General features: G+C 60.5%; 5 protein-coding genes across 6 annotated transcripts in view; 3 read left to right on the top strand and 2 right to left on the bottom strand.

Moving 5' to 3' along the window:
* The first annotated feature begins 381 nt into the window (after nucleotides 1–381).
* Nucleotides 382–1,650, top strand: TAF10 (TATA-box binding protein associated factor 10). Its single transcript, XM_035115004.3, has 5 exons — nucleotides 382–589; nucleotides 703–977; nucleotides 1,071–1,135; nucleotides 1,256–1,370; nucleotides 1,474–1,650. The coding sequence occupies exons 1-5, from the start codon at nucleotides 433–435 to the stop codon at nucleotides 1,561–1,563; spliced, it is 702 nt and encodes a 233-aa protein (XP_034970895.1). The 5' UTR covers nucleotides 382–432; the 3' UTR covers nucleotides 1,564–1,650.
* A 1,724-nt stretch (nucleotides 1,651–3,374) lies between these two features.
* Nucleotides 3,375–9,238, bottom strand: ILK (integrin linked kinase). The gene is made up of 13 exons (XM_035114991.3): nucleotides 9,115–9,238; nucleotides 8,474–8,570; nucleotides 7,262–7,427; nucleotides 6,949–7,044; nucleotides 6,583–6,679; nucleotides 6,026–6,109; nucleotides 5,810–5,895; nucleotides 5,632–5,741; nucleotides 5,379–5,506; nucleotides 4,933–5,054; nucleotides 4,744–4,843; nucleotides 4,043–4,173; nucleotides 3,375–3,909 (listed from the first exon to the last, which is right to left on the bottom strand). Exons 2-13 carry the CDS (start codon nucleotides 8,560–8,562, stop codon nucleotides 3,760–3,762), a joined length of 1,359 nt encoding a protein of 452 aa, XP_034970882.1. The 5' UTR covers nucleotides 8,563–8,570; nucleotides 9,115–9,238; the 3' UTR covers nucleotides 3,375–3,759.
* RRP8 (ribosomal RNA processing 8) lies at nucleotides 8,940–13,760 on the top strand (the record flags this gene model as incomplete). Its single annotated transcript, XM_088669019.1, has 6 exons — nucleotides 8,940–10,125; nucleotides 10,527–11,034; nucleotides 11,182–11,311; nucleotides 11,991–12,097; nucleotides 13,353–13,449; nucleotides 13,564–13,760. Coding segments are annotated over 6 exons (2,154 nt in total), but the record flags the coding sequence as incomplete, so codon positions are not given.
* Nucleotides 13,761–13,811: 51 nt separating this feature from the next.
* On the top strand, nucleotides 13,812–21,739 carry LOC118084891 (F-box/WD repeat-containing protein 7). Its single transcript, XM_088668905.1, has 13 exons — nucleotides 13,812–14,006; nucleotides 14,247–14,429; nucleotides 14,571–14,867; nucleotides 16,328–16,410; nucleotides 16,569–16,707; nucleotides 17,094–17,228; nucleotides 19,116–19,239; nucleotides 19,327–19,463; nucleotides 20,058–20,171; nucleotides 20,266–20,447; nucleotides 20,536–20,761; nucleotides 20,853–21,063; nucleotides 21,285–21,739. Exons 1-13 carry the CDS (start codon nucleotides 13,866–13,868, stop codon nucleotides 21,551–21,553), a joined length of 2,241 nt encoding a protein of 746 aa, XP_088525031.1. The 5' UTR covers nucleotides 13,812–13,865; the 3' UTR covers nucleotides 21,554–21,739.
* DNHD1 (dynein heavy chain domain 1) overlaps nucleotides 21,285–22,254 on the bottom strand; it is a 44,980-nt gene continuing 44,010 nt past the window's right edge. For both annotated transcript variants that reach the window (XM_088668892.1, XM_088668893.1), the window contains one exon: nucleotides 21,285–22,223. In XM_088668892.1, coding sequence (XP_088525018.1) covers nucleotides 21,765–22,223 — 459 coding nt within the window. In that variant the 3' untranslated portion in view covers nucleotides 21,285–21,764. The remainder of the gene's footprint in view (nucleotides 22,224–22,254) is intronic.

Genomic DNA, 22,254 nt, shown 5'->3' with positions numbered 1-22,254 from the left:
GTGCAGGCGCGCTCCCCAGGTCAGCCCAGGGAAGGACCGCCGGATCCCCTCGCCCGGGCGGCCTCCGAGCGCGGAGTAGAGCGGAGCCACCCCGCCCAGCAGCCCCGACCCAGAGCCCGCTCCTCTTCCTCCGGGGATTGGCCCACTCCGCCCTAGACGGCTGCCGGACGCCGCTGCTGCCTGTCTTGTGGCCGGGAGTTCCGCAGCCCAACTCATGGAGACCACGCCCACCTCGCCTGCCCCGCCTCGGAGAGGAGAGCGGAAGTGGCGTCTGCGCGGCGGCCGTAGAAAGATTGGCCCGGAAAAGGAAGCGGCGGTCGCCGCTCAGGCCCCGCCCCTCCACTTCCGGGATCCTCTTCCCCCTCCCTCTCGGCTGGGCTCGCGGCGCCTGCGCAGAAGCTGCTCGGAGCGACGCTGCTGGTCCGGGACTCCATGAGCGCCATCGGGGGAAGCGGAGGCGGAGGAGGAGGCGGCGGCTTGGAGCCCGACCTCAGCCCGGTCGTCCCCGTTCCCCTCCCCGCCGCCGGGGGAGACAGCGCCAAGGGCAGCCCGGGGCTCGTGGCGGCCGTGGCCGGAGCCGGAGGAGCCGGTGAGAGAGATGGTGGGGGAGGGGAAGGTGGGGAGTGGGGGGAGGGGCGCCTTCCGTCCTTCCTTCCTTTCCTTGCCCGGAGTCTGTCTCTAAAGTCCTCTTTCTCTCCGCAGGTGCCTCCTCCTCCTCGTCTTCCTCCTCTTCCTCCTCCTCCTCCTCTTCCTCCTCGTCCTCACTGCTGGCGCATCCCGCGGAGGCGGCGCCCTCGGTGCCCAACGGGATTTTCGCGCCGCCCGGAGCGACCGCCAACGGAGACTCGAAGTCGGCCGCCCTCGCCGCTGCCTCATCTGCCTCGGCCTCTTCGGCCTCCGCCGCCCCGGCCTCCTCTCCCGCCTCCAGCGCTCCGCTGGTCGACTTCCTGCTGCAGCTGGAGGATTACACGCCCACGGTGAGGCCCCCTTCCCCGCCCGGCCCCCGCCCGCCTCACCGGCCCCTGGTGGCATCTCCCTCTTGAACCGTCCTCCTCACATTTCCCTTCCAGATCCCAGATGCCGTCACGGGCTACTACCTGAACCGCGCTGGCTTCGAAGCTTCCGATCCGCGCATGTAAGTGGAGCCGTGGGGGGAGAGACCAAGTCCCCAGGACAGATAGACTGCCACTAGCTCGAGGGGCTCCATGTTGCTCACTCCCTGCCCTCATCCCTCTTCTGATCTTTCCCCTGCCAGCATCCGCCTGATCTCCCTGGCCGCCCAGAAGTTCATCTCCGACATTGCAAACGACGCTCTGCAGCACTGCAAGATGAAGGGGACGGCCTCTGGCAGCTCCCGAAACAAGAGCAAGGTGAGGTCCCCCCCCCCAAATGCCGCCCTTCCACCACTCTCCCTTGAGGTGCCCAGGCAGGATGCCCAGCTGACGCCCCTCCCTCTCCCCTCCCCCATTGCAGGACAAGAAATACACCCTCACCATGGAGGACCTTGCGCCTGCGCTCTCTGAGTACGGCATCAACGTCAAGAAGCCCCACTACTTCACTTAGCTGCCCGCCCCCGACCCCCTGGATTCGCTCTTGGACTGCTTCTTTTTCTTATTGGCTGCTGTACCATTAAAGTTCTCCCTTTCCTGAGCTCCCTGCCCTGCCTGTCGCTCCTTCTGCATTGGAGGAGGGGAGCAGCTCTGACAAAAGATGGGGGGGGGTATTTGAAGCAAAGATGTCCCAGGACACCTGGGGGGGATAATGAAAATGGCTTTGGTTGGCATGGGCATGACGTTCCGGGGACGCCCAAGGAAGTTCATCCAGCATTACCTGTGGCGCATGTGGAAGGCAAAGGCAATGATATTTGATAGAATCTTAGAGTTGGAAGGGACCCCAAGGGTCATCTAGTCCAACCCAGCTGCAGTGCAGGATCTCAAGAAGGGAGATTCCGACTAAACATTTGGAAAAACTTTCTCTCAGTAAGAGCTGTTCAGTAGTGGAAGATTCCCATGAGAGGTGGAGGTTTTTAAGCAGAGGTTGGATGACCAACAGTCATGGATGTTTTAGCCGAGATTCCCGCATTGCAGGGGGTTGGACTAGATGGGGAAATCTGGCTGGCCACCAAGAGAAGAGGTTGCTGGACTTGGTGGGCCCGCTTTGCCCTGATCTTGCGCACTGAACAGCTAAGAATTGCAGGGAGGAGGGGGGTGGAAAGCTGGACTGCTCCAGCGTCAGGAATTCAGTTGCTCCCGCTGCAGCAGCTTTTCTCTTTGTGATGGGGAAACCAGAGGGAGCTGGCCTCTTGAAGGTCAACCTCCTCCCCCCCCAGCCCAAATGGATTTGCTGGGGGGGGGATTTGGGCGGGGGCGGGGGGATGACAGTGGTTGGGCAACAGGTGGGACGCCTACCTTTCTATGATAGGTGACGGTCCAGGCCCTCCAAAACTCAGAGGTTTCTGCTCACACACAAAGTCCCTCTCTGTCCAGTTAAGCACGGTCACAGTTGACAGTTTTTTCCACTAGGCAAAAACGCTCCAGGAGGGCCTGGAGCTGTGCAAAACAGCCCCCCTCTTTGCATGCAGCCAAGTGGCTCTGCATGACTCAGCAGCTGCCTCAGAGCCTCCCCCTGTCCCGTGACCACGTCCACCAACCACGCAATAACTCAAGCGCTGCAACATGGCAATGGGTGTTGCAGCTCGCAGAGGGTGGCCTCAGTTGATGCCAATGAGAACACACGCTGGCTGCACCCATTGCATCTGTTCTGCTTTCTTTCTCCCATTCCAATGGGTCGCTTGGTTTTTTCCTCCCGTCTCTTCACTGAGAAGATGTGTGGAGGTGATTACTCGTGGAGCAGGAAAACTTGCACTGCAAGGAAAACCACAAGCAGGCTGTTGGCTCCAGCGAGAGGCCTATCTCACCCACCACAGCTGGGGAGCCCAGAGGCACGCTGCCTCTGGTGCTGGAGTGGCCTGATCCTGCTCAAAGCACCCAAATGTGTTGGGCATGAGACCGGGAGAAAGGCTGCTGGCTGCTGAGCCTCTTGGCTGCCACTGCCTGTCCTTTTCCCAGCTCTGCACTTTCTTTCTGAGCTGCATCTCAAAGAGGGTTGTGGCCCATATTTCCCATGGCATTAGGAGAGTGGAAATGAAAAGGCCGGTTTCATTTGAGGGCAACAGAAGACCAGCCAGAGTGTAGCACCTGATGGGGATTAGAACCCAAATACAGCCACCTCGCCACTGGCTTACCCAAGGAAATGGACAAGGCTCCTGGGCGAGAGGGCTGGGGCAAGCATCCTCTTCAGCCGAAGCCCTCCAGGGAAGCTGGGGCAGCCGGCTGTGTCCCCCACACCCCACAAAGGCTGCAGCAACCACTGTCTCCTTTAATAACTCTTTATTTTGAGCCCTCTGGCTTTGGCCGGGGCCTGCATAGAAAAGATAAAAACCGTGCAGCGCAGAGGCAGGCGGTGGGCTCCGAGTGCGAGGCGACCTTGCTGATGCACGCTGAGGGGACGGGATGCTAGGCACTGTGGAAGGCAGTGCAGCATTGCTGGGGGAGCTTAAAAGGCCAGGGCAGTTTACAGCAGGGACCCCCCCCCCCAATAGAACTGCCCCAAAAGGGGAGGGGGGCAAGGCGGCGGCTCCTTCTGTACCGTTTTGTTTTGAGAGCAAGGAAGTGGCACTTCTTGTCAACAGCGCCTCCCCAAGGCACTTGTGGGCAGGTTGGAGCGGGGGGCTGGGCTGCAGAGCATGTCCCCCTCCCCTCACTTCTCCTGCATCTTCTCAAGGATGGGGACGATCATGTCAAATTTGGGGCGCTTGGCTGGGTCCTCGTTCATGCAGATCTTCATCAGCTTGCAAATGTGGGGGGAGATGCCTGGGGGGATGGTGGGCCGCAGGCCCTCCAGGGCAACCTGGGAGGAGGAGGAGGAGGAAGAAGAACCTCAGAAGGGGTCCCCAAGGGTTGCCTAGTCCAAGCCTGCCAAGGGGCATGACCTGAAGGTGAGATGGGGTGGTGGTGGTCCTGCCCTCCTGCCCCTGCCTCACCTTCATGCCAATCTCCATGTTGGAGAGGTCAGCAAAGGGCACTTCCCGCGTCACCAGCTCCCACAGCAGCACAGCAAAGCTCCACATGTCAGCCGAGCGACGGTTGATCTCCTCTGCCTTCTTCTGCAGAGCTGCAGGAGCAAAGAGGGGCTGGAGAAACGCAGTGGCTGGAAGGGGGACCCCTCCCCAGGAGGGCAGCTGCTCTGCCTGCACTCCCCCCCTAAGCAAACCCCCTCCTCAGGTCAGCTGCTGACCAGAGGAGGGCAGCGTGGTAAAGTGGTCTGAGGCACTCAGAGGAACGGGGACCTCCCTCCCCCGGGAGTGCTTTTCAGTTTGGTCCTGTGTAGGAGATTTTTAAAAAATTCAAGCTGCTTTGAGGCATTCTTCTGCAATAAGCAATAAAGAAATATAATGAAACCAAGGATAAGAACCAGAAAACACGACAAATTCGGGGGGGGGGGGATCTATGGAATGGCTCTAAGTGCAGTGACTGCTCTGCCCTCCACAGTCGCAGGAGGGAAGACTTGCTCTCGTGCTTGGATCCTGCTTGTGGTCTCCCATCAGGGGGATCTGGTTGACCTCTGTGAGAACAGGATGCTGGACCTGATGGTGCACACACACACACCCCCACGGCCTGATCCAGAAGGCTCTTCTTTGGGTCAGATAATGGGGATCTCAGGGGAGGGCAGGGCGCCACTCACCTTCTGGCGCCACCCATGCTGGTGCATACATCCTGCCAGGGCACTGGAAGGAGAACTTGACGTCTGCCATGCTGATCCGGGCCGTCATGTCCTCGTCGATCTGTGGTGGAAGGGAGGACACAACGGGGAGCTCAGCCTCCTAGAGACCCCACCAGCCCACTGGATCCCCAGAAAGGGCCCCCCACGCACCATGATGCTGCGGCTGTTGAGATAGTGGCGCGGGATGAGGGGCTCCAGGGTGTGCAGGAAAGCCATTCCCCGGGACACGTCGAGAGCAAACTTCACTGCCTGCGTCTGGTCCACAACAAAGTCTACAGGGGGAGAGAGAGCAGGGGCAGCAAATATGGGGGGGGGGAGCCTGCCTCTGCTGGGGTCAGCACTTCCTCCTGAGCGCTGTCCGGAAGGGGGGGGAAGGCTTCATCAAGTGCAAGAATGGTATGGACAGGGGCCAACTCAGGCCCCCCAACCCTTTCTTGCTCTGGCCACCAACACACTAAAGGCAGCCAGAAAGCGCTCTGTTCCCTCCCAAGAGCTACAGAGAGAGCAAACGATTCCTGCGTTGCCCAGGGGTGGGCTAGATGGCCCCTGGGGGTGCCCCCTTGGAAGTAGGGCGAGGGAGGGGAAGCGAGACTCACTGGTGCCTTCATGGAGCACATTGTAGAGGGAGCCGTAGGGCATCCAGTGGGTGAGGATGATGGGGTGAGGAGCAGGAGGAGACTGGCAGGCGCCCAGGACCGGCAGCACGTTGGGGTGGGAAAAGATCCTGCGGGTGGAAAGGAGACGAGTGGAGGAAGCAGCCCGGCCACCCACCGCCTGCGGCCATGTGGGCAGGAAGGGGTGCCAAGGGCAGCTTCTGACGTCCCCCACAGGACCCCCTCACCCACCCACCTGAGCTTCGGGTACTCCTCATTGAAATCACGGCTCTTGCGGGTCGTCCAGTCTCGGGGCTTGAGCACTTTGATGACGATGGCATTTCCCTGCCAGCGCCCTTCCCAGAGCTATGGAGAAGGCAGAAGGTCAGAGGGGTGAAGGAAACTGGGGGGGAGGGGAAAGGAGCGGCCCCCACCTCTCCAGACTGGTTCTCGTTGAGCTTGTGTCCCAGGGTCAACTGCCGGAAGTCGATGCCAGCCAACTTGTTCAGAGTCCCATTACCTAAGAGATGAGACAGACCATCAGCCAGGCGCAGCCGCAGCCGGCAAAAGGAACCCCCCAGTGCCCAACCCACTGGACGAGGAGAGTCCCCGTTCTCCCCTCTGCCCACCCCATGTCTCCCGGGTCTTACGAGGTCTCGTCCGTGTTGTGCCCTTCCAGAAGGTGTCCTTGAAGGGGATGCGTGTGAGGCTCTGGCCCAACTTCTCTGCTCGCTCTGGAGGGGGTGGGGGAGAGAAAACACGGAAGTTGCACAGGTGGAAAGGGGGTGGAAAGAGGGGCCCCACCACCTGGAGACTCACTGAACAGGATGCAGAGGAAGGATGGGAGGAACCAGCAGGGGAACCCCCTAAGGGAAGAAGGCTCAGAGCCCTCCGGGGGTTGGTGGTGGTGGGACCGGGACGGGTGGTCAGAGGCAGAAGATTGGGAAGAGGAGATGTCGGAAGCTGAAGAGGTAACAGGATTTAGTGAGCCGGGAGAGTCTGTGGCGGAGAGCAGTGTGGCAGAAGAGGAAGGAGGCGAGTGGGAGGTCGAGAGGCAGAGATCAGGCAGGCTGTAGAATCCAGGTCATGGATTGCACACAATGCACTCTGGGAGATATTTGGCTGACACAAAACGGGGGAAGTAGCTGAAGGCAGCCGCTGAGCAGGGAGGGGCTTAAGGAGGCAGATGGCCAGGAGCTGTGCTCACCTTTCAGGGAGTCCCGCAGGGGCGTCTTGGCCTTGTCCAGGGGTGTCTCCCCATATTTGTTGCAGATGCTGACGAGAGCCCCGCTGGCCACCAGGTCCTGAAAGACGGAGAGGGTGAAAAGTGAGGCAAAAGACCGTCTTGCCACAGAAGCCCTTCTTGCCCAGCCCCTCTCCCCACGGGGCACCAGGTCTTCCACCAGCCCCACAGGTCACTGCTGCCCTCCTATTAGGGAGCTTTCCTTTACTTTTAAATCGTGTGAATTGGGGTATATGATTAGAATTGAACCAGGAATGTTGCCAGGCCCTCTGCCGCCATGGCAGGAAGAGGCCCAACAGCCCCACATGCCTCTGCCAAGGCAGCCCTCACCTCAGCCACCTGCTCCTGGGCCCAAAAGCAGGCATAGTGGAGCGGGGTGTTCCCATGCTCATTCACCGCGTTGATGTCAGCCTTGAACTGGATCAGCTGAGCAGGGCAAAAAGATAGAGTGTGAGCCGGGGAAGGAAATCCCCCTCCAAAAGACCTCCACAAAGTGAAATACACACCCCCCCCCCCGGGGAGAGATGCGCCAGATGGCCACTCTCTTCCCTCTCCCTGCAGGGGGCGCCCTAAGACCCAGAGGAGGATGTGGGGAAGGAGGTGGTGGCGACCGACCGACCGTGAGTCTTGGGAAGCCCTCTACCTTCTGGACAATGTCCCGGTGGCCGTGGCTGGCAGCCAGGTGCAGCGGGGTGTCATCCCCCCGGTTCATGACGTTGATGCGCGCCCCGCGCATGACCAGCATGTCGACCACGCTGGAGCGGCCTTCGCGGCAGGCCCAGTGCAGGGGACTGAAGCCGTGGTCATCACTGCAGGGAGGGAGAGGGACCCTGTTCAGCGCCCAGGGCAGGAGAGGGGCCAACCTGGCCAGGGGGCAGAGCTCCAGGGCCACCTGCTCAAGGCTGGAAGCGCCAGAGGCAGGAGCAGCCTGGGAGAGGCTGGGAGCGCAGGAATCCCTCCCGCTGCTCTCCTCCTCCTCCCTCCCTGAGCTCACTCTTCTTGAGCCAAGCACAGGAGGAGAGAGCGAGAGGAAGACCAGGCCTTAAAAGGAGATCTGAGCCAGGAAGACGGGGCAGCCCCCAGTCCCCAGCCGGGACAACAGCTAGGGGGCCGAGCAGATGGGAGCGTCCCAGGGGAGATCAAAGGGTCATCTACTCCAACCCCCTGCAAGGCAGGAATCTCAGCTAAAGCATCCTTGACAGACAGACGGCCGCCCAACCTCAACTGAAAAACTTCTGCCTCCCCTGTGGAACAGATCAGAAGGGGATCCTGGCTGGCATCACAGACCCCAGCCATCCTTCCTGCCACCCCAAATTCCCTTCAAGCCTTGGGGACCAGACTGCACGGGGGTGACAGTGGCTGCTTCAAAGGACTAGGAACAAGTTCAGGACCAGAGGGAAATGAAGCCACCCATTTCCCTGACTCTGGACTCCCTGGATGGACAGCCCCCAGAATCAGGCCACCTGCCCCCAGGGAAGGATGCTGGCTCCTTGGGCAAAGGGCTTCTTCCTTTGATGGGGAACCCCCACACCTCACCCACCCCCACACTCTGACCCCCACCCCAGGGCTCCTCTACAGCAAGGCTGAAATGAGGGAGGAATCTGGGCAGCCTCCCTCGCTGCCCACCTCCCCTCAGGGCTGGGCTGGTGCTTCTGGACTCCCGCCACCTGCTCTGCCATCCAACCCCCCCACCCCAGCTCGGGCAACAGAATTCCTGCCGGCGTGTTTTGGAGCTGCGGTCATTTCCTGTCCTTTCCAGCCAAGGGGACGAAATGCAGGATGAAGGCAGCTTGGGGGCGTGGGCGGACAACGGGGTCTGGGGCTTCTCCCTGCCTGCCTCCCGCTCCCCACTGACCCCTGGTTGAGGTCGTTCTCCGTGTTGTCCAGCCAGAGGCGTACGGCCACGGCGTTGCCCTCCCGGCACTGGGTGAAGATGTCGTCCATGGTCCCTCCTGCCAAAGGAGGGCGGGGAGGGTCAGCCAGCAGCCGGAGACGCAGCCCGTTCCGGGGGCCGCAATGAGCCCTCTCGCCCCGCAACCCGGCTGACTCCCGCTGCTCGGGCGTCCCGAGCAGCTGCACCCCACCCGCCCCGAGTAACGGTCCCGAGCGGTCCGATTCAGGGTGGAAAGAGGGAGATAGGCAGCCGCCCCGACGTCCTGCTCTGGAGCCGAGAATCTGGGCTCTAGGTCCGGGCAGGAGCCCCTTCGACGCCGCCCTTCCGCAGCAGAGCCGCAGCGCCCGGCCGGGGGAGCCGCTTTCTCAGACCGGATCGGAGGAGCCCGGGGAAGGGCGCGATGCGGCGCCGCCCGACCGACAGTTGAGCCCACCCGGATCCCGGGGCAAGAGAGCGGGAGAGGAAGCCGCCCTGTTGGGCCCCTGTCGGGCAAGGGCAGCGCCGGGGCGACGGACGGGCGTGGCCGGGGCTGCGCTGCGAGGCGAGCGGCCGAGCTGCCCCAATCCCGACCCGAGCGATCCCCGTCTGGCGGTCCCCTTTACCGTGCCCGATCGCAGCGGCGGCTCCGTGTGTGGCGCGTCCCGTCGGCTCGGCTCCTCCCCGCCGCTCCCTCGGGCGGCTCCCGCCGGAGACCGCCCCCTCCCGTCCTCTGCTCCCCCTCCGACTGGCCCGCCGCTCCCGCCCCGCCCGGCAGAGGTTCCGCAGCAGCGGCCACTGGCGCCAGGAGGTGGCGCTGCAAAGCCCGCCGAGGGCCAAGCTCGGGGGTCCCGGGGCGCCCCGCCACCGTCACAGACAGGCCCCTTTGCCGGGACTCTGCTCCCACACCCCGCCAAGGCGCGCCCGTTTCTTTGGCCCGAGGGAACGGGGGTCTCCGCTTTCTCCCTCCGAGGGCGCCCCTTCCTCCGGTGCGGCTTGCTGTGGCGGCCTCCGGACGGCAGGGGGAGCCCGCGTGCCGCTCCGTCGGCGAGATGGTGCTCTCTATAGTGCAACCCGGAGACCCGGAACTTCCGCCAGCGTGAGCGCCTGGGCTGCTGCGAGGCTCGTCTTGGCAAAGGAGTTCCGCCGCCGCCGCCAAGCAGCTCGTCGCCTGGCTGCTGCTGCCGCGTCTTTTCCCCCCTTGGACGATGTTCGAGGAAGCCCCGTGGGGCGAGGCGGCGGAGCTGGAGCTGGCAGGCCGCCTGCTGCCTCCCCGCCCGCGGGCTCAGGTGAGTCCCCTGGCGGGGCGGGAGGGCGAGCAGGGCGGCTGGGGGCGGCGCGGGGTCCCTCACGCTCTCGGTACTCCCCGCAGAGCCCCGTCCGGAGCAGCCCCGCCGAGCGCCGGCGTCTCCTGGCCACCCTGCGCCGCCTGCAGAGCTCGGCGCCGCGCCCGCCTTCCCCGTCCTCCTCCGGCCGAGGCAGCAGCGCGTCGGACTCGGAAGCCGAGCAGCCGCGAGAGAGGAAGCGCCCGAGGAAGGCGCCGCCGTCTGGGTCGCCCCCCGGGTCCCGCGCCGGAGCTCCGCAATCGCAGCAGCAGCGCCTCCCGGCCCGGAAGGAAAAGCCGGCGCCCCGAGCAGGTGACGCCTGCAGTGCCCCTGCCCTGCCCGCTTGCCTGTCGCCAAGGATCTCCTCGGAATGAAGGCCGGGGCATGGGGGTTAGCCTGGGCTGTAGATCTGCAGGAGGGTTCGGGTGGCGGGAGCCTCTCTTGGGAATGAGAGATGGCTGCTTGTTTGCTTCATTGTAGCCCAAACCAGGACTACAATGCTCTTGTGCTGAGGTGCTGCTTGTGGATTTCCCATGATGTTGGACTAGATTCTTATAACCTCATGAAACATTCCCTGGGGGCCTCTCCAGGTGGGGTAGGGCTGGTCCCTCTGCCTGAAAAAACGCAGAGCCCTGGGCAGGAGAGATCATTTGGGCTGGGGGGGGCGGGCGATGGAGCCCAACGCCAAGCACCTCTGTCCTTGCCCTGTCCAGACAAAGCAGCTGGAGGTGGAGACCCTGAGCCCAGCAGCAAGCAGAGGAGCGCTGGGGCAAAGGCAGCTGCAAAGGACCCAGAGGAGGAGCCACGGCAGCGGCTGACCAGGAGACAGTGGAAGAACCGCCAGAAGAACAAGCGTCGCCAGAAGAGGCTCAAGGCAGGGCTGGGCCACGAGGAGCCCCCCGTGGCCTCTGCGGCAGCAGAAGAACCCCCTGCAGTCCCTGCAGCAGCAGAGGAGCCCCCCAGCAGCCAGGAAGACCCAGCAGCCCAGGAACCTCTCAGCGAGAGAGCAGCATCCCTGCGGCTGCGCATGGAGGAGCGGCTGGAGTCAGCGCGCTTCCGCTTCATCAACCAGCAGCTCTACACATCCTCCAGCCAGCAGGCGGTCCAGCTCTTCCAGGATGACCCTGAGGCCTTGGCGGTGTATCACCGGGGCTTTGCCCGGCAGGTGGCCCAGTGGCCTGAAAACCCTGTGCAGCGGTTTGTGCGCTACCTGCGTCAAAGGTAAGGATGGGGGGGGGATTGGCCAGCTCCCCCCCTTCAACATGTGCTGGTTAAGCAAACATCTGCACGTGTTGCAATGTCATAGTTAACGTATAGAAGTGTTTGACAGGATGGATGCATGGTCTAACTCTGCCCCTCCCCCCACAGACCAGCGTCACTCGTGGTGGCAGATTTCGGTTGCGGGGACTGCAGGCTGGCACGCAGCGTGCGGAACAAAGTGCACTGTTTTGATCTGGTGGCTCTGGACCCCCGAGTCATTGTCTGCGACATGGCCCAGGTACGTTGGAGGGGGAGGGCCTCCTCACAGCACCTGTCTTCTCCAGGCTTAGGAGCAGCTGTGTGATGGGTGTTGGCAAAACCGCAGAAGACCTGGGCCACTAAGCCCCCCGGTAAGCCTCTGCCGGGTGTCTTCTCTCCGGTAGCCAGCTGTAACACGATCCAGGCTCCTTGGAGTCTGGACACGTTATCTGCAGAATTCATCTCCAGCGTTAGCGTGGTTTGGCAGCAGCAGCAGCATCAGAGAAAAGTCAGAGAAGTTCTTGCATATATACAAGCGTTTATTCTAAAGCATCTCGGAAGCAAGACCAAACGTGTCTGTCTCCATCAGCAAAGCAAAAGCAAGACTAACATTACAATAGTACAACAAACGGAAATATACATCATGTGACATATTCAACATCCTCTTCCAAGCCTAAGCCTGTTTAAGGTGGAACAGAATCTACTATGAAATCCTAACAATGGGCCCACGCAGGTGGGCTCTGCTTCACTGGAGGCTTTTAAGCAGAGATTGGAGAGCCACGTGTCAGGGATGCATTGGGTGTGATTCCTACATTGCAGGGGGTTAGACTAGATTGCCTTTGGGTGTCCCTCCCAGCTCCACAGTTCTATGATTCTATGACTACCTCACACACATAGTTTTCTGATTGCGCCTCCCTCTTTTTGCTCCTTCTGTGCAGGTCCCCCTGGATGATGAATCTGTTGATGTGGCTGTGTTCTGCCTGGCACTGATGGGTACTAACCTGCAGGAGATCTTGGAAGAGGCTAACCGTGTGCTACGAGTTGGGTAATTGTGGGGTCCTGGGGTCACTGTCATGGGAGGGGCTGTGGCAGTGAGGGGGGCATGTGAAATGGGGATGATGATATTTAATACCTATACTGCTTAATGATGATAATAATAATAATAATAATAATAATAATAATAATAATAATAATAATACTCTGCCCATCTGACTGGGTTTCTACTAATAGAGATATAGTTAGAACATTTCTAAGTGTTGTACAGAAAACTGAAGTAACAACAAACAACTTAAACAAAAGGTACCGTATTACTAAAGTAGAGGATTATGTTAATATAAATTTACTAATTTTCAGACAATGAATGATGGTTGCAAAGAGCCTTTAGCCCGTGAATCAGCTAAATCTGCTTGTAAGCAAAATTTCAGCATAACTAACTTGGATATTGAAAATACCACTATTCATGTATTTTCTATTTCAGTACCAAAACACTCTCTCTGATCTAGTTGGCTTGCATCCTTTAAAATCAGTCCTCAGCACCAATTGCCTTTGAAAACAAGTAGCGAGGAGGAGGATGTGACTCTCTGGCCAGGAAGAGCTTTGGTGGGAGTGCAGACTTCCCAGGCAGAAGGTCTTGGGCTCACCCACTCACACCCACCCGTGGCAGCTCCAATAAGAGCTTAGAGAAGGACCCTTGGGTCTGAAGCCCTGGAGAGAGAAAGAAGGCTGTCAGTGGCTACATGTTGGCCACAGGATCAGAGGCAGCAGCTCTGGATCACTGTGAATAATAATAGTAACAATAATAATTTTATTACTTCTATCCCGCCCATCTGGCTGGGTTACAGGCCATAAAATATTGTAAAACAGACATTTTAAATTTCCAAAGGTGGGAAGGGGCTGCTTCTGAGGAATCCTCTGAGGTTTCCTGACGGGTGACCACATGAAATGCAGTAATAAAATAAGCATGCATTCCCTGGACTGCTTAGGGGGAAAGGATTACATGATTGCTAACCATTCAAAGTGCCAGCAAGAACAATGGCATATCGTATTTGGGGCCCCTCTCTTTGGGGGGCCAGGCCAAGCCTTCTCCCAGCCCCTCCTGGCTTCTGCAGGTGCCCTCCTGACACACACAAGGGATGGGGATGTTTCTGGCTGCTGGAGGATTCACTCAGCATCACACTTAGTCCTTTATACCTCTTTTCAGCTGTCATTTCTGCTGACGCAGAGCTGGGAGGGTGAAGAGGGGCTGCAGCGGGGGGGGGGGCAAAGGGGCGCCTTGGCTGATCTCCCTCCCTCCCTCCCAGGGGGACCCTCCTGGTGGCCGAGGTGGCCAGCCGCTTCCCGGACGTGCGGGCCTTCGTGGCGGCGCTCGCCCGGCTCGGCTTCCGGCTCCTCAGCAAGGTAGGTTTCCGCGGGGCGTGGGCGGGGGGTTCCCGTCCTCCTTGCCGGGCGCGCGCGAGGCCCCCTCCGGCCCGCGCGCGCCTCCGCATCGCCTTCCCCCTCCTCTCCTTCCAGGACGTGACGGGCAGCCACTTCTTCACCTTCGAGCTGCGCAAGGCAGAAGCGCCGAAGCGGAAGGGGCGGGGCGAAAGGGCTCTTCCGGGACTGGCGCTCCGCCCCTGCCTCTACAAGCGGCGGTGACGTCAGGGGGCGGGGCTTCGTCTGGGCCGCCGTCGCGTCGCTCTGAATAAAGTGCTTTTCTCGAAGCGGAAGTGTCTCGTCGCTCAATGCCTGCTGGGGGCTGTAGGGGAGGCAGGGGCGGCGCGCGGCCGGCGCAAGCGCAGTCCGGCCGAGTCCGGGCGGCGGCGGCGGCAGCAATGTCGGTATCGGCGGGCGGGCCGGGGCCCGGCGGCGGCGGGGGCAAGCTGGACATCAACCGGGCCTGCGTGGCGGAGCTGGAGCGGGCGCTGGTCGGCATCGGGCGCCGCCGGGCGAGGGGCATCGTGCGCAAGAGGGAGGTGAGGGACCCAGGGGTCCGAAGGGGCCCACCAGCACCACCTTCCTCCCCCCCCCGGAACTGAGCGGGTCTCGAACCCCCCGAGGGGCTGCTTACCTGCCGCGCCGCGCCTCCCCCCCAAAAATAGGGCCCCCAGAGGAGGGGAGGGGCTCCGTTCCTGCCGGGAGGGGCTTTTCCGGGGGGGGAGGGTTCCTCTTCTCTCTCGGTGCGTGACTTGGGCGCCCCCTTCCCTCCCCCCCAGGAACTGAAGGGCTTCGCCTCCCTGGACGACCTGCTGCACGTCAAGGGGATCACGGCGCGGATCCTGGAGCTCAACAGCCAGCGAATGATCTGCTCCGCGCAGCAGCCGGACCCCGCCAGAGCTGCCGCCTCCCCGTCGTCTTCGGCTCCCGCGCCCCGCGACGGCGCCGCTGCCGCCACCGAGGTGGGCTTGGCGGCGACCTTCTCCGAGGCTGCGGGGCGGGCGGGGAGCGAGCGGGAGGAAGCCGTGCCGGCCGAGGGGGCGCGGCGGGGCGGCGGGCCGGGCCGAGGCTGCCTGAACCCTGCTGCCCGCTTCCCCTCGCAGGCTCCGGGCGAAGAGGCGGGTCAATCGCCGCCGCCGCCGCCGCGTCCCGGGCAGCAGCAGCAGCAGCAGGAGAGTTGGGCGCCGGCCTGCTTGGCGGACGAGGCGGAGCTGGAGGAGGAGCCGGGCAGCTCCTACCCGCCCGGGGCTCCCGATTCCGAGGACGAGACGAGCGGCGGCAGCAGCGATGGCGAGGAGAGCGGCGGCGACGTCTACTTCTACTACACGGTGGACGAGCGCTGGATCGACTACCTGGAGCGGACGGAGGGCGGCGGCCTCATCCGGCACACGCGGCCCAAGGTGAAGAAGGGGCTGCGGGGGAAGAGAAAGGGAAGGGGGAGCCCCAGGCACCTGCGAGACCCCCGGGAGAGCAGGAGGCTGCCCGCGAGGGGCCAGATCCAGCAGACACTTCTCCTCTCCTGAAGGTGCCTGGGGAAAGGAGCCCAGAGACAGGGATGGGGCTCTGGGGTGCAGCAGGCAGCCGAGAGTGTCCATGCCAGGCAGCAGGGGGGTGGGGGGTGGGGGGGGCTGTGCAAGTATTCGGTTTGGCCCAGGGAGGCTGGCAGGAGGGGAGGGTGATGCTGGCCAGGGCCTTCAGGTTCTCCCTGGAAATGGCTGTGGCATCAATGCTTGTGCTGAGCATTTCTCAGGGGGTGCAGCCAAGGGACTGTGCTGACCAAAACAAGTGGGTGGGAGCTCTTGAATTTAATGCCTCGTTTGTGATTTTTATTTTGCTCACTGGAGGAATTTTTGAAGTTGGAGCACATTTTTCCTGTGCAGATTCTAAGTCTGCATTTCAGTCTGCAATTCATGGAAGAGAAGTTGTTGGCGGCAACTAGCCACCATGGCTAAGCATGCTCTGCTCTGCCCTGCACAGTAAGAGGCAGCGATGCCTCTGAAAACCAGGTGCTGGAAGCCACAGGTGACCGGGGGTGGGGGTGTTGTTCTTGGGCACCAATTGTGCTTGTGGGTTTCCATAATGGGCATCTGGTTGGCCACTATGGGGACAGAGGGCTGGACTGGATGGGCCTTCCAATCAGCAAGCCCAAGAGGGTCAGTGTGGTTTAGACCACACTCCCATGCACATCCCTTTTTGAATCTGTGCAACGGGGCGAGCGGTTGCTTGGTCCCAGCTTCTGCCAACCTTGCAGTTTGAAAGCATGCCAGTGCAAGCAGATAAATTAGTACTGCTGGGACAGGAAGGCAAATGGCATTTCCATGCGCTCTGATTTCCGTCACTGTGTTCCGTTGCGCCAGAAGCGGTGTAGTCCTGCTGGCCACATGACCTGGAAAAACTATCTGCGGACAAACACCGGCTCCCTCAGGGGGAAGCGAGATGAGCACAGCACCCCATCGTACCTTTGATTGGACTTAAACTTTCCAGGGGTCCTTTACCTTTGCCCGATGGGCCATTGGCCTGATCCAGCAGGCTCTTGTGATTCTCAGGTGTGTTCTGGCCATCAAGGCTCCAAGGAAGAAAGACAAAAGCTGTCAGGCGGGGAGAGGGCTGCTGTGCGCTGCATCTTTATTCCCCACCTCCTGCCCTTACAAGGTTGTCGTCCCAAAGCGCAGTTTGTAGATCTGTGTTCTGAGAGAAAGTGTTCTGCTATTGAACCTTCCCGTCTTTTGGGGAGGCAGGGGGGCCCTGGCATGGCTACTGTGTGGTGGAGGCAGCAAGAAGAGTGCCCCACTTGACTTTCAGCTGTGTGCATTGCCTGGATCCATGTGACTCCATTCTGCCCCATCTCTCTGCATTGCAGATGAAGCGCAAGTCAGAGAGCGGCCCAGATGGCAGAGCCCAGTCGCCTGGCAAGAAGCTGTGCAAGGGCTCCGAGAGGGGCAGGTGAGGAGGTTGTGGGTGGCGCTCGGGAGCTCCTGCAAGGTGCCGGGTGGGACATGGAGTCTGTCTCCAGCCGGACTCTTGACTTGGGCCAATGCTTGTGGGAGAACAACTCGGACCCCCACCGTGGCATTTTCCTGACATACTTGCTTCCTTTCCAGAGTGCTGGGCCCCTGTGTCGCTAGCCCCACAGCCACCTTTGGGGATTTGCGGAATGCCAAGGCAGGCCAGGCACGCTGCCGGCATGTCCCCCCAATGACACCACCCCCTGAGCTGCAGGACTGGCTGCGGACTTTCCAGGTGAGCGGCAGACAGAGCCTCATGTGTGTGTGTCTGTGTGTGATGCACGAGGCCCTTGGCTGGAGGCAGAGCAGGGCTGCGCATTCTGGATGGCAGCTGCAGAATGGCCACCTGGCTGGCTTGTGCTGACCTTCTGACATTCGGCAAAAGCCTTCACGAGCCGGGCGTTTGGCAGATGTTGTGCCAAACACACAGATGTTGTGTGTTTCTCATTTCCAAGTTGTTGTTTTTTTTAGGGGGTTGATCTTAAAAGTGAGCTGATGCAATGGTGGTGCTTTTGCTTGGATTGCTTTTGTGGGCTGCTTTGCGGCCTTGGTTCTGGCCCAGAGATGGGTAGCAATCCTGGGTTTTGCGCTTGATCTCCCCTTACTCCTTTCTCCCGCCAGCGCTGGAGTGGCCCAGAGAAGCTGCTGGCTCTGGATGAGCTCATTGACCGCTGTGAGCCTCCTCAGATCAAGCACATGATGCAAGTGATCGAGCCCCAATTCCAGCGCGATTTCATATCACTGCTGCCCAAAGAGGTGAGTGTCTGGTGGGTGGTGGTGGGGGGAGTGTCTTGGAGGAAGAATGCAGGGCAGTTGTTGGCCAAAGGTGATGGTGGAAGAATGAGCTTGCAGGGCGGTGTTGGAAAGCCTTGAGCAACAGGCCAAGAGATCAGAATCTGGGCCAAAGTCAAGAGGGGGGGATAAGGGGACACGATAGGTAGTTGTAAAAGAAGTGAAGCAGTGCGCATGCGCACGAAAGCTTATACCAGAACAAACTTAGTTGGTCTATAAGGCACTACTGGACAATTTTTTTGTTTTTATTTTTTATTTAACTGCGTCAGACCAACACGGCTACCTACTTGTGTCTAAAACAAATAAGAGTCAGAACTAGTCATACAAGCTACACATTTTTAAAGTGTCCATGAAAACTCACAGAAACACTAGGATGAAGTAACTTCCATCAGAGAGAAACTGGAAGAAGAGAACTTTATCTGAAGTGCGAATGTGGCACCAGGAGGAAAATTGACTAGAGCCAGTTGCTTTAGCAAGAGATAAAAGATACATCAGAGAAGGAGCTATTTGATTTGATCTCAAGGCCTTGGAAAAGTTTTAAAGGCAAGTTATCGGAGAACCTGAAGGCCTGGCAAGAAGCTAACAGCCAGAGTTTAGTTCCTGCCAAAGAGGAGGAAAAGGAATGAGGCAGCCAAGGGAAGGAACAACAGCCGAGGGCGTTGCAGGAGGGAGGAAGAACAGACCAACCCAGAAGGGGATGGTAGGAGAGAGCTTGGCCAAGAGCAAGCGGCTGGGGGTCCCAGGCCTTGTCTCAGTGTGCAGCAGAAAGTGATGGGAAAGAAGAGGAAGTGGGGGGGGGTGGAAATTGGGCCTCTGGGATCCAAATGATTTCTGGTTGCTAAGGCAAAAGTTGGGCTTTATGCTCAAATTAGGCTTTAAAATGTAAACAGATGCAGAGTACAAAATCTTGTCTTTTTGAAAGTGATTGTTAAATGGTTTTAAATGGTGTGCTTGTCATAAATGGCAGATGGGCTGAACACTTTCAGTCGAAAGCCGCTCCCCCCCTTAATTTTTAAATATACGAACCTTAAGGGAAGGCTGTCAAAGATGTCAAAGGAGAGGAGAGACAGCAGTCAATGAATGGATTTAGCTCGCTTGAACGTCTGCGTAGGTGAGCTAATGTAACGGACACTCTCTCCCTGCCTCTCCAGGCCAAAGCAGAACTTCCCTTGTGAGGTGCAGGCTACCATTTTAGAGCAAAAGCTGTGCCATAGGGAGTCCTCTGTAACACATCCAAAGAAAGAGCCCAACCAGGTAGGGGAGTGGCAAGGAGGACAAGGAGAAATGGCAGGAGGATGCTTGGAGGGCAAGAGATTGGCCCAGGTGGTCAGAACAGGGAGCTCAGCCGCAGACTCTGTGCTGGATTGGAAAGGCAGGAGAGGCCTTTGCGGGGTTTGGGATTGGGGGGGTCCTGGTGGGCCCTGAGAGCTGCTGCGTTTGGCTGGGCCTTGAGGGGCTGTGGGAGGAGGGTGTGGACCACTGGCCTTCCCAAGGGCCTTTGCCCAGCTCTCTTCTTGGAGGAGCATTGGAGGGCTGCTTCAGGTGTTCGTCTGGTGAGGGTGAAAGGATGGCAGCAGCCCCTCACCCCCTTTCCCAGCTGTGTGGGGCCTGGTGGTGTCAGGTCATCTAGATGGCAAAGTCTCCACATTGCCACAAAGCCGGGGGCCATTGCTGTGGTGAACGTTGGAAGTTGCCTCACCCGAGAGGGAGGCCCTCCAGGCCACAGCCAGAGAAGAGCTGCCCAGCCCAGCCCAGCCCCATGCTCTCTCTGCAGCTGCACCGGTTTGGGCCTGGCTTGCCCTTTGCACCCAGGAAGGCCTTTCACAGGAGGAAATCTTGCCCCTTTTGCAGTTGGCGCTCTACGTGCTCTCATTCCTGGAGCCGCGGGACCTGCTCCGGGCGGCGCAGACCTGCCGCTACTGGCGGATTTTGGCCGAGGACAACCTGTTGTGGCGGGAGAAGTGCCGCGATGCAGGTGAGGCCCAGCTCAGCTCCTGCCCAGTGTTGCTTCCCGGCTGCCCTTGGGCCTCCTCCTTGTCACAGCCACTTCTGTCTCTTGCAGGTATTGAGGAGCCCCTGAGTCTGCGCAAGCGCCGGCTGCTCAGCCCAGGCTTCATGTACAGCCCCTGGAAACTGGCCTTCCTGCGGCAGCACCGAATTGACATGAACTGGCGTGGCGGGGATGCCCGTCCCCCCAAGGTAGGGGACCTCCCTTGACCCCCACCATTGGGGTTGACATACCTCGCCATGGGATCTATGGGGTGGCTGCAAAATGGGGGCCAAACAGCAGGCTCTGGAGGAAAAGATGGTGTCTCCTTCCAAGCGCTTCACCCAGAGCAACTCAATGCCTGGGTGCCCAGCTGGGTCCCAGTCCTTGTCAGTCCTTGTCCTATACCAGGCAGGGCCCAGGGCTCAGTGGTGGGCTGGGACAGACCTGTGCCCCAAACTCTTGAGAGCCGCTGCTGCTGCTGCCAGTTAGTGTGGGTCCTGCTGGGCTAGGTGGATCTTTGACTTCTGGCAAAGAAGATCCAGAAAGTTGAATTATTCTGGCTATTCACAAATGTGGGGGGTGGGGGGTGGGAAGAGAGTTGGGGCTGTCACTGTGGCTGAACGTCCAGCCCTTGCTGAATTTGAAGTCGGCCTGCTTGATGCCAGCTCCTGACCGCTGGGCCTTGTCTCAAGCCTTGGAGCCCTGTCTTGGAGAACTCAAGGCCACTTGAGAAAGGGGGGGCACTTTCTTTGTGGGGGTGCAGGGTGATGCCAGTTGGCCCGCTAAATCTCTCCCTGTGCCAGGTTCTGAAAGGCCACGATGACCATGTCATCACCTGCCTCCAGTTTTGCGGCAACCGCATTGTGAGCGGCTCAGATGACAACACGCTCAAGGTGTGGTCGGCTGTCACCGGGGAGGTGAGTCTGGGAAATGGTGCTGTGGGCGGGGCCGGCTGTGGCTCCGCCTTCCCTGGCTCTGAGCACCTTCCTCCTCCTCCTCATCCTCCTGCAGTGTGTTCAGACCCTGGTGGGGCACACGGGGGGCGTCTGGTCCTCCCAGATGAGGGACAACATCGTGATCAGTGGTTCAACAGACCGCACCCTGAAGGTGTGGAACGCGGACACGGGCGAGTGCGTGCACACCCTCTACGGGCACACCTCCACCGTGCGCTGCATGCACCTCCATGGCAGCAGGTAGGTTGGGGGAGGGGAGGCCGCTCCAGGGACCCCTCCTGCCGCTCCTGCCTGGGACTCAAGCTGCTTGTCTCTCCTCCCTCGGCAGGGTGGTGAGTGGCTCACGGGACGCCACCCTCCGCCTCTGGGACATCGAGACCGGGCAGTGCCTGCATGTGCTGATGGGCCACGTGGCCGCCGTCCGCTGTGTCCAGTACGACGGGCACAAGGTGGTGAGTGGCGCCTACGACTACACGGTCAAGGTCTGGGACCCCGAGACGGAGAGCTGCATCCACACCTTGCAAGGCCACACCAATCGTGTCTACTCCCTGCAGGTGAGGGACCCCGACCCCTTCCCTCCCCTCCCCACCCCCCCACCCCCTGATTCGCACAGCCACTCACTTCTCCCACCCCTCTCTTGCACAGTTTGATGGGACCCACATTGTGAGCGGCTCCCTGGACACCTCGATCCGGGTGTGGGATGCTGAGAGCGGTAACTGCCTGCACACCTTGATGGGCCACCAGTCCCTGACCAGCGGCATGGAGCTGCGCGACAACATCCTGGTCTCTGGCAATGCCGACTCTACGGTCAAGATCTGGGACATCAAAACGGGCCAGTGTCTGCAGACCTTGCAAGGTGGGTGCGGTGGGCAGCTGGCTCAGCTCTGAAACTCCCCATCAGCCCTCCCAAAGGCCTTGGGGTGGGGAGAGCCCATTTGGGATACGGAAGCAGGCATAGGGTGGGAGCCTGCCACCAGTGGCGTCCTCCAAGAAGAGGTGCCTGGGCACTTGCTGGCTGGGCATGGCAGCTGGTGACTGCCTCTCACCTTCCTTGCTCCCCCCCCGCAACTTCTGCAGGTCCCAGCAAGCACCAGAGTGCCGTCACCTGCCTCCAGTTCAGCTCCAAGTTTGTGGTGACCAGCTCAGACGACGGCACCGTCAAGCTGTGGGACCTCAAGACGGGCGAGTTTGTGCGCAACCTGGTGGCGCTGGAAAGTGGCGGCAGCGGGGGGGTGGTTTGGCGCATCCGGGCCTCCAACACAAAGCTGGTGTGCGCTGTGGGGAGCCGCAACGGGACCGAGGAGACCAAGCTGCTTGTTTTGGATTTTGACGTGGACCTGAAATGAGGGGGGGGGTGGCTGGACTGGCAGGGGGGCCTGCGGGACGGGCATCCCCCAAGGCGCGAGTGAGTGGTGCCTGGCCGAGCACCTTATTTATAGCCCGGCGTGCAGGGCCCTGGGCAGCTGGCAGAGCGGCAGAGCACCCAAGTCTGCTTTTTGTACACACTAATAATATATCACTTTATTTCTGTACATGGCTTTTTCTGTGTCATGTGGGTTAAGCCTGGGAGGGGGGAGGGGGCTGGCCTGGGGAGGGGCCTCTGGGGGAGGGGGGAGGGCGCTGCCTTTGCCCTGCGCTACTTTCCCCCTCCCAGCGCAAGAGGCTGACAGCATGAACACGCTGCTGGAGGCACAACTCAGGGGCCATCTTGGAAGGCAGGCTCAGGTGCAGGATGACGTGCTGGCTGCTGAGCATCACAGGGACCTCGGGGGCCCCCAGGTAGACGGGGCACAGGTACTTGTCGGCTGGCATCTTGGTGGGGGGGTCAGCAGTGGCCATCTCCCAAGTCTGGCGGGTGGCCTGGATCCAGATGGTGGGCAGAGGGCAGGGCGCGGCTGTGCGGCTCTCCTGCAGCAGCCCACTGTGGGCCTTCCAGAAGGCATGGCGCAGCTCCAGGCCACTCAGGTAGATGCCTTTCTCTGGGGCGCTGGTGGGGGGTGGCCCACTGGGAAGGACCTGGCCAAGAGAGGGGGAAAGGGGGCACTCA

The sequence above is a fragment of the Zootoca vivipara genome, chromosome 4, assembly GCF_965207765.1.
Source record: "Zootoca vivipara chromosome 4, rZooViv2.hap1.1, whole genome shotgun sequence".
In the NCBI taxonomy this organism is placed as follows: Eukaryota; Metazoa; Chordata; class Lepidosauria; order Squamata; family Lacertidae; genus Zootoca; species Zootoca vivipara.
The sequence above is the reverse complement of the archived record's forward strand: the minus strand, read 5'-3'. Positions and strand labels throughout refer to the sequence as shown.

Excerpts from the sequence above, each read along its gene's own strand:
- TAF10 (XM_035115004.3), top strand. The coding sequence starts at position 433 with ATGAGCGCCATCGGGGGAAGCGGAGGCGGAGGAGGAGGCGGCGGCTTG. Across the intron at positions 978-1,070 it reads TGGAGGATTACACGCCCACG|ATCCCAGATGCCGTCACGGG; the intron begins GTGAGGCCCCCT and ends TTTCCCTTCCAG. Across the intron at positions 1,371-1,473 it reads GCTCCCGAAACAAGAGCAAG|GACAAGAAATACACCCTCAC; the intron begins GTGAGGTCCCCC and ends CCCCCATTGCAG.
- ILK (XM_035114991.3), bottom strand. The coding sequence starts at position 8,562 with ATGGACGACATCTTCACCCAGTGCCGGGAGGGCAACGCCGTGGCCGTA. Across the intron at positions 4,844-4,932 it reads TCAACAGCCGCAGCATCATG|ATCGACGAGGACATGACGGC; the intron begins GTGCGTGGGGGG and ends CTTCCACCACAG. Across the intron at positions 3,910-4,042 it reads ACATGGAGATTGGCATGAAG|GTTGCCCTGGAGGGCCTGCG; the intron begins GTGAGGCAGGGG and ends TCCTCCTCCCAG.
- LOC118084891 (XM_088668905.1), top strand. The coding sequence starts at position 13,866 with ATGTCGGTATCGGCGGGCGGGCCGGGGCCCGGCGGCGGCGGGGGCAAG. Across the intron at positions 20,172-20,265 it reads GGTCGGCTGTCACCGGGGAG|TGTGTTCAGACCCTGGTGGG; the intron begins GTGAGTCTGGGA and ends ATCCTCCTGCAG. Across the intron at positions 20,448-20,535 it reads ATGCACCTCCATGGCAGCAG|GGTGGTGAGTGGCTCACGGG; the intron begins GTAGGTTGGGGG and ends CTCCCTCGGCAG.